General features: G+C 37.0%; 2 protein-coding genes across 2 annotated transcripts; both read right to left on the reverse strand.

Moving 5' to 3' along the window:
• Positions 1-6: 6 nt before the first annotated feature.
• Positions 7-9,250, reverse strand: LOC147848869 (isoamylase 2, chloroplastic-like; the record flags this gene model as incomplete). The annotated part of the gene is made up of 25 exons (XM_087338013.1): positions 9,104-9,250; positions 8,893-8,986; positions 8,713-8,796; positions 7,743-7,841; positions 7,254-7,346; positions 6,359-6,432; positions 6,144-6,290; positions 5,897-6,059; positions 5,665-5,766; positions 5,388-5,484; positions 5,224-5,308; positions 4,989-5,125; positions 4,813-4,882; positions 4,406-4,508; positions 4,138-4,253; positions 3,850-3,916; positions 3,556-3,756; positions 1,742-1,866; positions 1,564-1,659; positions 987-1,016; positions 818-881; positions 547-653; positions 345-450; positions 183-262; positions 7-109 (listed from the first exon to the last, which is right to left on the reverse strand). Coding segments are annotated over exons 1-25 (2,484 nt in total), but the record flags the coding sequence as incomplete, so codon positions are not given.
• Positions 9,251-11,435: 2,185 nt separating this feature from the next.
• Positions 11,436-14,755, reverse strand: LOC147848870 (pentatricopeptide repeat-containing protein At3g09040, mitochondrial-like). The gene has a single exon (XM_087338014.1). The coding sequence runs from the start codon at positions 14,337-14,339 to the stop codon at positions 11,784-11,786; it is 2,556 nt and encodes an 851-aa protein (XP_087194140.1). The 5' UTR covers positions 14,340-14,755; the 3' UTR covers positions 11,436-11,783.
• Positions 14,756-15,600: the final 845 nt, after the last annotated feature.

Here is a 15,600-nt window from a genome sequence, read left to right on the forward strand (position 1 = left end):
AGGAAGGGACACCAAAGCTACAGTCTCCCCTGAATTGAACCCCACATAAATGTCTCCTACACCATCTTTACTAGCAATCTCGGAGCGAATGCTCACTCCGATGTATGTGCTATGAGCAAAAGAGAATATGTGATATTCCACAACCAATCATCATTGAAAAGTATTGATAATAGCATCATTACCTCTCTTCATCATCCCAATCAGGTTGATTGGCTGAAAGTCCATACCACTGAATGTTCTCTAGCTTGATAAATGTTTTTTGCTACATGAAGTACGATTATCAAACAACTTTTTATCCAAACACAAGCACCCAATCAAAATTATGTAAAAAGATGGATAAATACCTGAAAGAGATCATGGCGTCGGGATCGGAAGGCTGATAAAGACCTAATGAGATGACTGATTTGTCTTCCAAAGTCCAGATTCAGTGCATCCCAATTGAACAACTTCCTAAATGTACCATATGCAGCAAGCCCATAAATCAATAATAACTCTAAAAACACATAAGTATGCGCTTATTGAATTTAGATCAAGTTTTTTTTTTACCTCTTATGTATCGAGACTGAACCACCTTTAGAGACACCATACTCATCACCCATGTTTAAAACAGGGATCCCTTGAGACAGAAAAAGACACATCAAAAAATTCCGAACCTACATATAAAGCACATGGATCTATTTAAAGGAAAAGAATTATAATCCATAATACTTCAATTTTATAATTATAATTTTTGTGTGAGCTAGGATATTTAAAATCCAAGTCTAAAAGAAATCAACCTTCAAACAGAATTTAAATGATGATTCCATACACTACAAACCTGTTTTAGACGGATATTCAAGACTACTTGATTTAAAGTGGGCCCTTCTTCACCACAATTCCAACTGCAAAATAATACAGCACTTTCTGTTAATAGGTTACCAAGCCCTAGATCACAAACAATGACAATTAATAATGCATATATCAAGTGAAGGTGATTTCGTACAAACCTCCTTTCATTTTGATTCTTGACATTTTCACTGTGGATCAAGTAATTTAAGTCAAACTTTATCCTCTCTCTCTCTCTTTCTCTCTCTCAGCCTGCCTTGTTATATTAAGATAACATATAGTGCAACCAATGCAGAGGGCCTGAATTGATATCCAGCTGTTTCAAAACTAGCAGTCAAAACTGCTGCATCCATTATAAAAGTATCAGGCCAAGGAAGAGAGGAAAAGGCTTGAGATAGAGTAAACTAGGTGAAAGAATCTAAAGCTTCACAAGGCCTACCTGTGAGAAGAGTAATTGGATTAAGTGGCATATACTGGAATTTAGAAAAAAATAAATGAAATGGTTTCTCCTATTCACATTAAATCTATAATAACAGCATCATCTTTACAACAACTATTTTCTGTAATGTTTTTTGTTTTTCGATGTTGATTATTTTTGCTAGCCATATTTTGAAATGGTTGACATTTTCAAGATTTTACATTCTTTATAGACTAAAAAGGAATAAAAATGGTCATACAAGAAATTCATGTTAAGGATATAAGGCAATATTGCTGACTCTCTTCGTCATGGAAGAATACCTGTAGCTAACTAGATCCACCAGTGTCAAACTATATGGACTGGTAATATGATTGAAAGAGAAACTAGGTCCTCTTCCATCTGCCATGATATCACCACTACAAATAGTAAAACGTAATATGTTTAAATGCCATCATTCCATTGCTCATATGATAAAAAGAACAATAAATTGAAATATACCTGCCACACAATCTTGTCGCAAAGTTGCTAAGCAGCCCCTTATCACATCTTAGAAACTGACGAACATCATCACGATACTTATTATTCCACAGACACCATCTTTTCCAATGTGGAAATCTCAGTTCCTGGTTAATGCAAATTTTAATGTATGTTGCAGATGCCAAAGTGCGTCACCGTAGAGATGATGTAAATTTTATCTAGATCCATGTGAAGAGATCAATCAAAACCTACTCCTTAGGGACATAGATAATCATATACATTATGCAGAAATAAAGAAAGATATAATGAGAGAAAATCTTAAAATGTTGTCTCATCTTTGAGAACAAACCAAAATAAATGTAACTAGATTCATATGCCTAAGGTACATGATATTCTCATTATCTAAGCACTTCATATTCTAAGCTTAGATCTGCCTTTGGAAGATCTCCAACATGGGTTGATCCAAGATGAAGAGATCTCTTAAGTGATGAAAAACCTCTAGCGTCAAGTAATAATGGCCTTGATTTGTTAGGGTGACAGGGTCATGGTTCAGATGGACATGACCTACATGCACCACAAATTGCTCTTGTTGTGGCTACCCAATGAGCTCCCATCATGGGACTTTGAGAAGGCCTTCCTCGAGGGTACCAAGAAGAGATTAGCTTCTCCTCCACCTGGAATACAGGTTTTTTACGCTTTATTCTTGAGCCCAAGCCCACAACATGATGTTACTACCTACATGAAATGGGAGACGGTGAGCTTTTCTGTATATCAACTGTGTAGCAAGGTTGAGCCATCTCACTTTTGTTGATTTTTTTTTTTGCGTAGGAGAATATTTCTTTCCCACAAGCATGAGACATTGGCATTAGAGGATTTTGCATGGCTACTCACAAGAAGACCTTCATAAATGGGATAATTAGATTCTAGGAGACTCTCAACATTTTGTGGCATGCCTCCTAGAGTAGCAAAATCTTGAAAGGCGAATTCTAGATTACAGCTGAAAACACACACTCAACTACATGCTATTAGCAGTAACTAAATACAGACACGTGCCCATGAAGCTACAAAAATATAATCAATGTGATGCTTCATTAATCGGGTAAAAGAAAAAAGAGTTCCAATTAAGAGGTGATGAAGCATATGTAGAAAGAAAGAAAAATTATGTATTGTCTCGAAAGAGGCCAAAATGGCCTATGGTACCTGAACTATTACAATCATAATATCTCATCAAAACTCTGTGAATCAAACTATAAACTACAATATTATTTTAAAGTAAATGAAAAAGCTACTCTGTAATAGTTGAATAACTCTGTTCCATCAAAAGATCGTGAAGGGAGATCCAAATGTGGGTGATGATGGATTGGATCTGCTTTGAAAATCTCTTTAGCTAGCTTACAAGTCACACCTCAACCTCGTTTGGTATTACCAATTCCTGTAATAGAGGAACTTGATAATGGCATAGTGGTTTAAAGGCTTGGAGGACTGACAAATTCTGTGACACCTCTGTGTAGAGCCCATTATCTGTTATTGTAGTCGTAATTCTCAGTATCTGCAGAACTCTAATAGGAATAGAGAGTTGGATGACAACAGAGAGAGCAAGATATGAAGGGGAGTAGAGTATATAAAGGACATATTTGAGGATTAAGATGGAGTTCAATGTTTGGTTGCATTTAACTCTTCTGCCTTTAAGCAGATTCTCACTAGAAACAGAAATGTTGTCTTTTAAACGCATTCTCTGGAATGTGGATGTCTGCACTATGTTGTTAACCATCCTAACTTATGAGGAAAAGATGTTTTCTCAAACGATGGCAGTAGATACACAAACTAACCCATACCTTGGTAACACTTGTAAAGGGAGAAGTAAGATCCGCAAAAAGTTTGCAGCTTGAAAGAACTGGATCAAATGATATTTCCTCTACAAGCAGTGGTCTGCTCAATTCCTCACCGTGAGGGCCTTTTGTTAGTGCCGACGCATTCACAAAACAAAATCCATCAACGTGATACTCCATTACCCAATGTCGAAGGCTATCTAATATCTGTTGTAGAACGAGGAAAGGTAAAGACATCAGTTTCGTAAAATGCAATCTTTTTCACATATATCTGACATGCTCAGGTATTAATCTGCAAACCAGGGTTTGCACAACAGGATGATTACAGTTGAAGCAGTTGGTGGTTCCCTGTTCAGATGCTGCAAACCTGAAAGGACATACCCTTTTAACTTAGGTTACAGAAATTGAGCTGAATTTAAATGAAATTAAGAATTATACATCATAGAGAAAACCATCACAAAACAAATAATTGGCGAAAACACATAAAGAAATAATACACCCCATATTATATACATTTGCATTCATTTACGTATGAACTTCACTCCACATATAGCAGATAACAAGTAAATAGGTGAAAGATGCACTAACCTTCCATTCGTATCTAATATATAGTATGTTGCATTATCAATCCCACGGAAGGATATGGTCTCAGGGGCTTCATCATTATTCTCACAAGTATGGGTAAATATTACATCAAGAATAACCTGTCTCCAGAGTTAAAAACAAAACATCCCACCAAATAAAAGAAAGAAATTATCTTCTGAATTGGATTCTGATCGTCTGAGAAAGAATAGTGATAAATTGATTAAAAGCCCAAGGCAAATAGTCTGGACTAAACTACATTTTTTATAAATACCTCAATGCCATTCTTATGGAGTTCTTTAACTGCTTCCTTCAGGGACATGCTAGATGAAAAACTGGTTCGCAAAGGCCCATGGATATCCATTGGTACAAAAAAGCTGGAAATTTGCGGCAAAATACAGTTTTCAAAAATGCTATTCAATATTCAGTTTACTAGACAAGCAAATTTACTGCTGTTATTCATAATTTTAAGCCACATGCAAGAAAAATGAGTGCAAACATGATTGAAAATAACCAGCACAACAAAGAGTAGACTCCAAAACATTAGAATTTCTGAAACAGGATTTGAAAACTGAATGAAGGTGTAGAACAAAAAAACTTAGACAATTTATTCAATGATCTGAAAAACCTTATGTGAAACATGGAGCTTTCATATTTATACACGACCTGAACTCAACATACCTGAATGGGTAATAAGGGCCCTGTTTTGGCTCAAAAGAGAATATTGGCTGCAGAATAACAGTATTCACACCTAGCAATGAATCAACAATTACATAATAACCAAAATTTGGTAGACATATTACATATATTTCCAATTACTTATAGGAGATACAAGCCACCACAATAGGTCAACCTACCTAATGATTTGAAATGTTGAACTTTTTCACTTAGACCCTGAAACGTTCCCAATAGACTTTCTTCCAGACCACTAGATTTATCTGCTGTAAAACCAGTGACATCAACTCGGTACGCAACAACTTCTTCTAGGGGGATGCTGAAATTTGTATAGTACACAATTCAGCAATGGCCTTAATTTAAATCATTCATATAACTACCTAAATTGCCCAGAATTCGAAGTATTTAATGACATACCTTGGAGGGATATCATCATCCCAATCAAAATATATCTCGTTTTTTGGCAATAAACCCAATACTTTGGCAGGGCAAGGAAGGTTATCTACAAGAAAAGATAATAAACAGATGTCATAATCAATCTCATGTTGCAGCTGAACAGTCCACCAAGATCTGTCACTTGCCTTGTCCAGGTAGGAATGTGGCCACAGCTTTTGCATATGGATCAACAAGAATCCTTCGTGGATGAAATCGAGATCCTTTCTCCCATGAACTATCACCCTGAAATAAATTATAATTGTAGCAATACTAAATATAAAATACATTCAATAATCAAGCAGTACAATCTCTTGCACCAACATTGGTGTAATTGATCTACTAAAATTTTAACTTACATTTATGAAGAAACTTTCTGAATTTACAAACTATCAAAAATATTAGTATTGAGGGTTGCATGCTTACATTGCAACGATATCCATAACGATCAAACATTTCAATTTCATCCACCTCTATGTGCCATGTATTCCCTGTTTTATTGATGGAGCTCTGCAATTGTAGTTCCACCTGAATTAAGAACAGATTGATCTATTTAAATTTCTCATATATTAAATTTTGAATAAATTTCTAGATTCCTTCCAACTATGTCAACGCTTTTTAATACTTTTCCAAATCTTTCATGATATAAAAAACTTACTGAAGGCTGAATACTCCCAGGATTGTACAAACATAAGGACACATCTGTAGCAGATTTTGAGAAAATTGCAAAATTTATAGATCCATTACTTCGCAACACAGTTCCCAAAGGGTTTGGCTGTCCTCTTCCACAACCCACTGGGAAAACAAAATCTGTTGCATTCCTGTAATAATTTGGTCATGAATAAGGTCTGATATAATACACATTAATGCATATGAAGACATCAACCAACAGCATTTTGAATAACCTTCCCCATGTGCCTTCGGGAGAAGAACTTGATCCTTGAGAAAGTGAGAAGCCAATGTAAAGAGGAGCTAATTTTGATTGCAGATCAAAAGTTAGCGTGTATACGCCTGATTTGGTTTTCTTAAATGCATTCTGAAATGATTCACCTCTGCAGGAAAGAAAAACGTTTAAACACTATTTAAACTATAGACATAGAAATCCATCTAATTGTCTTACATGACTGAGGTGTCTGGAGGTATATCCTGCAAATCAAAGACATTGCAGCCACTAGACTGTGACTGAAAGGACATCTATATCAGAAGAAAAGAAACGAAAATTAAGAGTTCTAAACAAAATGTGAACACCTTAAAACTGTTCACGTACAAAATCAGCAAGTAATATACTTTGCATTCAGATGTAATCACAGATTTCCCGTAATTAATATAATGTTTTTAAAGGGATTGAATATTGTTGTAACAATTAGCATAATATCTATGATTTTTATATGCATTATGAATTTACAATTTCAGATTTTGGATTGCTGAGATTGTATATAATTCAAATGAGTCTAAAGTATTGGTGAGCCATTTGAATTATATACAATCTCAGCAATCCAAAAGCTGAAATTGTGAATTCATAATGCATATAAATTCATTTGAATCTATGGTTTTTATATGTACTATGAATTCACAATTTCAGCTTTTGGATTGCTGCCAAAGTCTCAGGAAGTATTGGTTCTATTGGACATTCTCTGAAGTTTTTTATTTAAGATTGAATGCCACTTCTGTGTTTCAGTGTTCTGGTAACTGATGCACACTAGTTTCAATTGTTCCATTGTCATGATTATTGCTGCATTCTTAAAATATCATCATGCATATGGGCAGATTGGTACATGTTATTTCATCATTTTAAATATTATAGTATTCATCACCTTTCCCCTTCTAGAAGATACTACAAACCCCATAAACAGATATCAGCATTCAGTTGGTAGCATAATATTTCATATTCCATTAAATGATGTCCACAGGACATATATATTGTACATCTACTTTACTCATTTTTCAGATGTTATTGAGTTAACTTTATTTTCTTTATGGAACAGGAAGTGATCAACTCAATCAAATTTGCTTACCCAATGCATGTACAAAGTTCCCCTTTCATGCAGGGGGGAGATTGTTATGCATACGTTGTAGCAGTTGAGACCTTTAGTCACTGTTACTAGTATCTGCAGATAATTGATAAAGTACTGGTTATAATGTAAAAAATTGTGAATGTTATCATATTAACAGCTTTGGCGGTATTGTGCATCAAAAGATGGAACTGCAGTACATTTTAATTTTTGGCCAAAAATAGAAATATTGTAACAAGGTTTGGTATTTTAATAATTATTTACAGTCCATTACCCACACTCACTGCACTTTCAGTTTGGCTCATTTGATGTGATCTTCAAGGTCTTTGTGACTGTTCAAACTTAGCACATAATGACATGCAATGATCCTATTCGAGGACCCATAAATCAACAGTAATATAGTAAAAAACAGGTTACATTCCACGTTTCAAGTTCTAGAAGAATGCCTTTATAGATGATAAGATGTTATAGATGGGAATGAAACAACATTACCTCATCACCATCCTCTTCATAGAATCGGTACTTTTTACTTGTTCTATCAATTACTCTAAGTGGAGCTTCTCTCTGTTTAGTACCTGTATTTTGAACATCCTGACAAGCAAACAAGAGGTGGTAAGACTTCCAGAAGATCCCAATAAAATGTTCATGTGCTAAAAAGCATCCTTCGGGAACCATAAGACAGAAGCATTGCACCTTAGCACATCCTCAAGAAGTATTCTCTCTGATATAGAAACTGTGGCCAACTAAGGAAGCCTCTTTCAAGAATAAAAATGTCTTTAAAAAAAGAAACACTGAAAGAATGAAAGAAAGTAAGATTCTTCATGGCTAGACAACAGAATGGATCCCTCTTCTGCAGAGATGCTAAGCCATTGTAACATGAGAGTAATTTAAGTGGAGTGGTATGATAAATGAGCTGTGCCCAAATATGTCCATGTGAGTGCCAAAACAATGGTAAAGGTTTGAGCACCATTTATTGGCATGCGTACATACATGAATCCATATATGAGTACATACATACATATATGCATTATACATGCCTGCATCAATCCATTCATCTATACCTATCGAGTGGAGAAAAGCTACATACGTACATTGTGAATATTTATCCATCAATATTTATTATGAATGGAAAAGCTACATACTTCACATAGACAGTACTATTGAATTTGAGGCATAAATTACAGAATTAATTATGCCTAATCTCTTGGGTTTTTCTTGGCATCCACGACATGATATAGGCATACATACATGCAAGCATAGATATGAAAAAAGGAAGTAAAAACTACATACTATTGAATTTGAGGAAAAGCTACATACTTCACATAGACAATACTATTGAATTTGAGGCATAAATTACATAATTAATTATGCCTAATCTCTTGGGTTTTTCTTGGCATCCACGACATGATATAGGCATGCATACATGCAAGCATAGATATGAAAAAAGGAAGTAAAAACGTACAATGATAGACTCTGATGATGCCGAAGCATGTGCACATGTAATACGCTGAGGATGTAACCGAGAGGTGGCACATTGTGCAGGAACCTATATGATCACCACGGTTAAATTGTCAGTGACGACCCTGGTAGCAATTGAATACAGGAAGGAAATCGATATGAATCAGTGCAAAGGAACCACAACCGTCTGATCCAAAGTCTGGAGATGGAGACTGCAGAGTTTCGATGCAATACATCTCTTGTGTCGTCTATCCACTCTAACCTGAGCCGGCCAGCATCTAAAATTACATGAACAAAAGAAGAAAAAAAACACAAAAGTTACGAATACACACACATGTATATGAATCAGCTAGCAATGGTGCACTTTGATGAGGAGGAGGAGGAGATGGAGGAACCTGTTCAAGTTGCAGCAGCAAAGAAGAGCCACGTCCACCATCGCTAATGATGGTGATGCTCCGATCCTCTGTAGTTTCCAGAGATTAGCCTGACATGAACCCTGTCTTCTTCATCATCATCATCATCATTGGCACCATGGGCATGGGGATGGGCATGGCCATGGCCATGGGGAAAGAGGAGGGGGGGGGATTGGGTGTCCACAGTCCAACCCAATCCTTCCTTTACCTCTTCTTCTCTCTTTCTCCTCTAATGAAATCTCACCGGCCATCCGTCGGATATATCCATCCCATTCTGTCGCCGCTTTTCTCTTGTCCGGCGGCCATCTCCGAACTATTTCTCAATTGAGCCGTGGTGCCCAATAGAGGTCTCAACTCAGGATTTCTTCCCGGTCAGAATGTCGAAGTGCTTCTCAGCTAGTTGGTACCGTAGGTGGTTTCTATTCCAATTTAGTTATACTTATTCTGGTTTGCTCCTCGCAAAGATGAAGATGACATTTTATGGCGTAGTCTCTCTGCAAGTGAGTTAACCTATGTTTCTTTGCTTGGTCTCACGAGCCATTTTGATCTTTTGAAAGGAGTTCATATAGCTTCCTTTCTTCTATCCACATTCATTGTTGGCCGAGAACTCTCATCTTATGTCCATTTTCTTAAGGCCCAAGTGTTTAGACTCCATTTAACCATTCATGCAACTAAAATATATTACTTATAAAAGAGGCTTTATGGTTGAAGTTATCACAAAATGAATTTTACCTCTTATAGCTATTTTAAATTGTTCTCGTAAGCATATGCAAATGGCACTACTTAAGTAGACAGATTTATCCAAGTTGCGAGAATAATATGATCCGCCAACGTTCTTTAACATGCATACAATCTCCATGTCTATAAAAATAATTATTGTCATGTTTCAACTCAAATATCAAGAACTACACACTTTTTGGGTCATCACAACCCTAGGCTTGCAGTTCTACATAGGGATAGAACCATAGGTTATACACTAGTAGCTCGTATGTTGATTAATCAGTAAATATGAAAGTATTCAATTTTGAACCACATTCAATTAATTAAAAGATGACATTAGATAAGTGCTATCCCCCATGGTGGAGCTTTGCTAACCAACAAGACATTATCGTTTTTACGAATAGATCAAACTAATGATGTTATTGAAAAATAAACAACTGAGGACATTGTTCCTTCTTACCACCTCCGAAGTAAAGGATTTTAGATTATCCCTAATCTCCAATAATGTCTCAAACCACTAATATGATCTAAAGATGTAACACTGGTTTCATTAGACAAAGATGATAGGTGCATTGAAACAAGAGCTTTGCCAAACCACCAAAGTCTTAAACAACTTACAAGGCTTATAAGATAAATCCTCAAGAGTCACAAGTTGAATGGTAGAGTTCTTTTAAACAACTTACATGAAGTGGGGGATGAACTTGACACCTTGTGGAAGATCAAGTTGATAAGTCTTTGAACATATGTGTCTAATGATAGTAATGGGTCCAAATAATGAGGAACTAATTTAATATAGTTCCTATAGATAAAGTTGTTGAATTTCTAGGCACGTGTAAAAACACATTTATCATGACGCTGAACAAATGAGGTTGCTTATTGTGATTGGCACAAAAGCATGCTATGTCTTGAGTTGCTTTAATATTTTTTCTTGTAAAATGTAGCATATCTTGTATATCCAAGGAAGTTTTGTTTGCTCTCTAATTCAATACAATGAATATTTACATCGTTTGGGGCACATGGTTGAAAAGTATTTATCAACATAAAAGGACTATCCATATCCAACAACTCCTATTTAGAGCTATTGTAAGCAAATTCAAGTAAAGGAATATATTGTTCCCATTTACTTGGTTTTTCGGCTACTTAAGCTTGAAGCATGTCCTCAATTATTTTGTTAACTTGTTTAGTTTGTCTATCTGATTGAGGATGATCAAATGAAATCATGCTCAAATTAGTTTTGAGATTTTTAAAGAGCCGAGTCCAAAATACGCTAGAAAATTTAGAGTCTCTATCAATAACTATATCCTCTGGTAACTCATAGAAATGAAATAGTTCATCAATGAATTGATAAGCCAATTCTTGAGTTATTATTGTAGTATTGGTAGGAATAAACTTGACCATTTTTGTAGTCAATCAACTACAACCCAAATGCTTCTTTGAGTTAGAAGTAAACTAGTCTGATTCATCCAACATTAAAAGCATTTCCCTACATAGCCTTGATTTTCACGATGCATTTTTTGCCAATAAAAACTGAGAAGAGACAAGAGTGAGTGTTATATGTAATCCAAGGTGTGCCTTGATGAGGTGCATCATGGCATTCAAAAACAATTTTCTTTTTGACCTTAAGCAAATCTAAAAGACAAACCTCTCTGATTCTCTAATTTATCTCAAACTCTCTTTGTTTCTCCAATTTTTTGGAGATACCTACAAATGAGAGCTTAGGGGTATATAGGATTCAAACAACATGGCAAGAAATTAGGAAATGATTATTCACTTCCATTAACAAGTGCCTAACTTAAAGCACATCTTATTTTTAGCCAAAAATGGTTATGCACCTCCATTGACAATTGCCTAAGTTAGGCACTTCTTACTTTTAACCGAAAAAATGATTGGGACTTGTGGACATTTTCTGTGTAGGCTATTTCCATTGTTAGTATCATAACTCCTACATGGAAATTCGCAACCTCATGGCCTCAACTTTTTCTTTCTCTTCAAGCATACCTGCAGCCGCATAAATATTAGCCATATAAACATATGATCTACTATTCATGTTATCTAGTGCTACTGCTTGTTCAAAGGCCAATTTGCCAAGCTTCACATTCCCCCATTTTTCACATGCTGCCAACAGAGCACTCCAAACTGGGTAGTCAGAAGGTGGCATTTCCTTCATCATAATTATTGCCTTGTCCAAGTGACCAGCTCGACCAAGAAGATCTAACATGCACGTATAATGCTCTATGACTGGTTCAAGGCCATATTTTCTACTCATACTCCTTAAATGTATTAGACCCTCATCAACTAGACCAGAATGACTGCATGCAGTCAACACGCAAAGGAATGTCACTGCATCAGGAGAAATGTTGTCACATTGCATACGTCTGAAACAGTTCAGTGCTTCTTCCCCTCGCCCCTGCTGAGTATATCCTGAGATCAAAGAGTTCCACGTGACAACATCTCGAATTGAAAGCTCATCAAACATTTCTTGTGCTTTTCCTAATTCACCACACTTCACATACATATCCACCAATGCGGTGCCAAGAACAGTATCTTTCACTACCAAACCCTTCCCAACAATCTCATCATGAATTTGTTTGCCCTTATCAAGTGCTCCCATGATGCCACAAGCCTTCAGCATGCAAATGAAAGTGACCGAGTCTGGTGAAAAACCATCATGTTGCATAGCTTCCCAACACTTGAAAGCTTCTTCAACCTTTTCCAGGTGCACATAGCCTGCAATTAGTGCATTCCAACAGACTACATTTTTATCAACAACCTCATCAAACACTTGCTGAGCCTTCCATATGTCACCAAATTTTGCATACATATCAACTAACACAGATCCTAGGTCATTATATTTTGCGAACAAGCCTTTGTTCATAACCACAACATGAATTTGTTTTCCCTTGTCAATGATTGATGCACCACTACAGACCTTCAGGATGCAGACAAATGTAATAACATCTGGAAAGAGCCCTTCAATTTGCATTCTTCCAACACAGTTTAAAGCTTCTTCCACCTGCCCATGCTGAGCATATCCAGATATCAATGTGTTCCAAGAGATTGCATCTTCAATTAGAAGCTCATTGAAGACATCCTCAGCTTTTTCTAGCTCACCCCACTTGGCATACATATCCACCAAAGCATTTCCCAACTCAATATTATTTCCCAGCAGCCCCTTATTAACAATCTCATTGTGTAAATGTTTACCTTTGATTTTTTCTCCTACACTACCACAAGCCTTCAGCACACCAATGAAGGTGATGGCACTTGGACGGAGGCCCTCCCTTTCCATCTGCTCAAAACAGTTTAATGCTTCAACACACTGTCCTTGTTGAACATATCCGGTTATGAGTGCAGACCAGGAGACAACATCCCTCATCAGGAGATCCTCGAATACTTGCTTTGCTTTTTCTAGTGCACCACATCTTGCATACATGTCTACCAAAGCATTTCCAAGAGCAATATTGGTTTTCAGCAATCCTTTTGTCATAATCTCATCATGAATTTTCTTTCCTTTTTCCAATGATCCAGTAATACCACAGGCTTTAAGGACACATGATAATGTAATTTCATTTGGAGACAGGCCATCCCTTTGCATGTGCTCATAGCAGTTGAGGGCTTCTTCACCCTGCCCATGCTCAGCATATCCTGAGATTAAGGCAGACCAAGTGACTATGTCACGGAATGGAAGTTCATCAAACAGCCTTTGTGCTGTTTCCAGCTCACCAAGTTTGGTATACATGTCCATCAAGGCAGTGCCAACCATGGTATCTTTAGCCAAGAGGCCCTTGTTAACTATCTCTTCATGAATCTTCACGCCTTTTTCGAGTGATCCTGTACGGGCACAAGCCTTCAAGATGCAAGTAAAGGTTATAGCATCAGGAAAGAAGCCTTCCCTTTGCATCTGTTTGAAACAGTCCAACGCTTCCTCATCTTGCCCATTTTTTATGTATCCTGAGATTAACGCATTCCAAGAGACAACATTCTGAACTAAGAGTCCATTTAGTACTTGGTGTGCTTTTCCTAATGCACCACATTTGGCATACATATCCACCACAGCATTCCCAACCTCAACATTTCTTAACAAACCCTTATTGATGATCTCACTATGAATTTCCACACCCTTATCAACCGCTCCTGAACTACCACATACCTTCAAGATGCAAATAAAGGTGACTGCATTTGGAGAAAGGCCCTCTTTCTTCATTTGCTCAAAACAGTTGAATGCATCTTTAGCACAACCCTGTTGGGCATATCCTGCAATGATGGAATTCCAAGAGACAGCATCCCTAACAGGGAGCTCGTCCAGTACTTCTTGTGCTTTCGCTAGTGCACCACATTTGGCATACATACTGATCAAGGCACTTCCCAAGTAAGAATTCTTAGCGAGCAATCCCTGCTTTAGAATGCCCGCATGGACACTGATGCCCTGGCGTAGGTCTTTCTTTTTGGCACAAGCTTTGAGTAAGGCAAAAGTAGTAATGTCCAGATTGTTGTACATTCTGACATCACTTATACCATCCGTTTCCTCCCCCCTAATCTCTGCATGATCGGAACCCTGCCCCTTTTCTTCTCATGAGTTCTTGGCTAACCCGCAAAGGGTTGAACCCATCAATCCATAATTCTTCCATCGTGTTTGCATGGTGGAGCTCGGGGCATCTAGAGCTAGTGACCTGTGGAAAAGCCGGTTGCTATTATGACAACCACCACGGTGATGGTGATGGTGATGGTGAAGTAGGTGATTGAAGAGCCGTTGAGTTTACCTGATTGTGAAACCATTGCAAGGGATCCCTGAAATACTTCTTCCACAGGAGGTCTCTGTCACAGGACCTACGTGCTGCCATCTTATGCTAACCATGTTCTGGCTGGAAGTGTTTAGACCAGATTCAGCAGTACCCCCCTGAGATGAAGGAGGAGGTGTGGGATTGCAGAGAAAACATTTCTTAGAAGAATGAGGGGTATGCAGAGAATTATGAAAATAGTTGGGGCTGGTCCGGGGGGAGGGCATTTTCCCAATTATGAATATTATGGAAGAATACCAAAAATACCCCTAAATTGACAAATGCCAGGGGTATTTAGAAATAATTAGAAAATGTTGGGGAATGCTTTCATAAGTATTTATCGGAAAATGCTAAAAATGTCCTACATTTTTCCAAAAACTTGAGAATGTAGTGGTAATTTGTAAATCCATAATGCATACTTTGACGTTTTTCCTCTCCCTATGATTACAACAGGTTGACCCCTTAAGAGTCTCATTCAATCATGGTTGTAAACAGCCAAAACAAAATCCATTCACACCATCCAAAAGAATCTTCGTTGAATCACCAAAACAAAATGTATTCATGTCTCTTAAACAACTAAACTGGTACATACACTCAGTTTTTATAAATCCTTTCTTGTTCAAAGAATGGATGGCTCTCATAAACTTACATCTACAAGATATGAATGATCCTCTCTAACAAAGGCATGTCAGCATCTTCTAGGTGCTCTCCAAACTTGATAAGTTGTCTCATCATTTGTCCCCTCTCTAGAATTAAGATACATTTTATAGGCCATCCTATATTCATTACATATATATGGTGCATTAGTAATGCAATTCTCTACGTATGGTTCTCTTTAATTATTTGATCTACTAATAGCTAGGATATGCCACGTGAAAGTTGAGTGTCCAAGTAGTATATGCATTGGCTTGTCCCATCAACAGTTGCAAGTTCTAGTAATGTGTCATTTACAAAAAGGAGAATGGAGATCCATATTTTATT

The sequence above is a fragment of the Azolla caroliniana genome, unplaced genomic scaffold, assembly GCF_043228905.1.
Source record: "Azolla caroliniana isolate FFs.n. ecotype wild unplaced genomic scaffold, voAzoCaro1.0.p SCAF_194, whole genome shotgun sequence".
Lineage (NCBI taxonomy): Eukaryota > Viridiplantae > Streptophyta > Polypodiopsida > Salviniales > Salviniaceae > Azolla > Azolla caroliniana.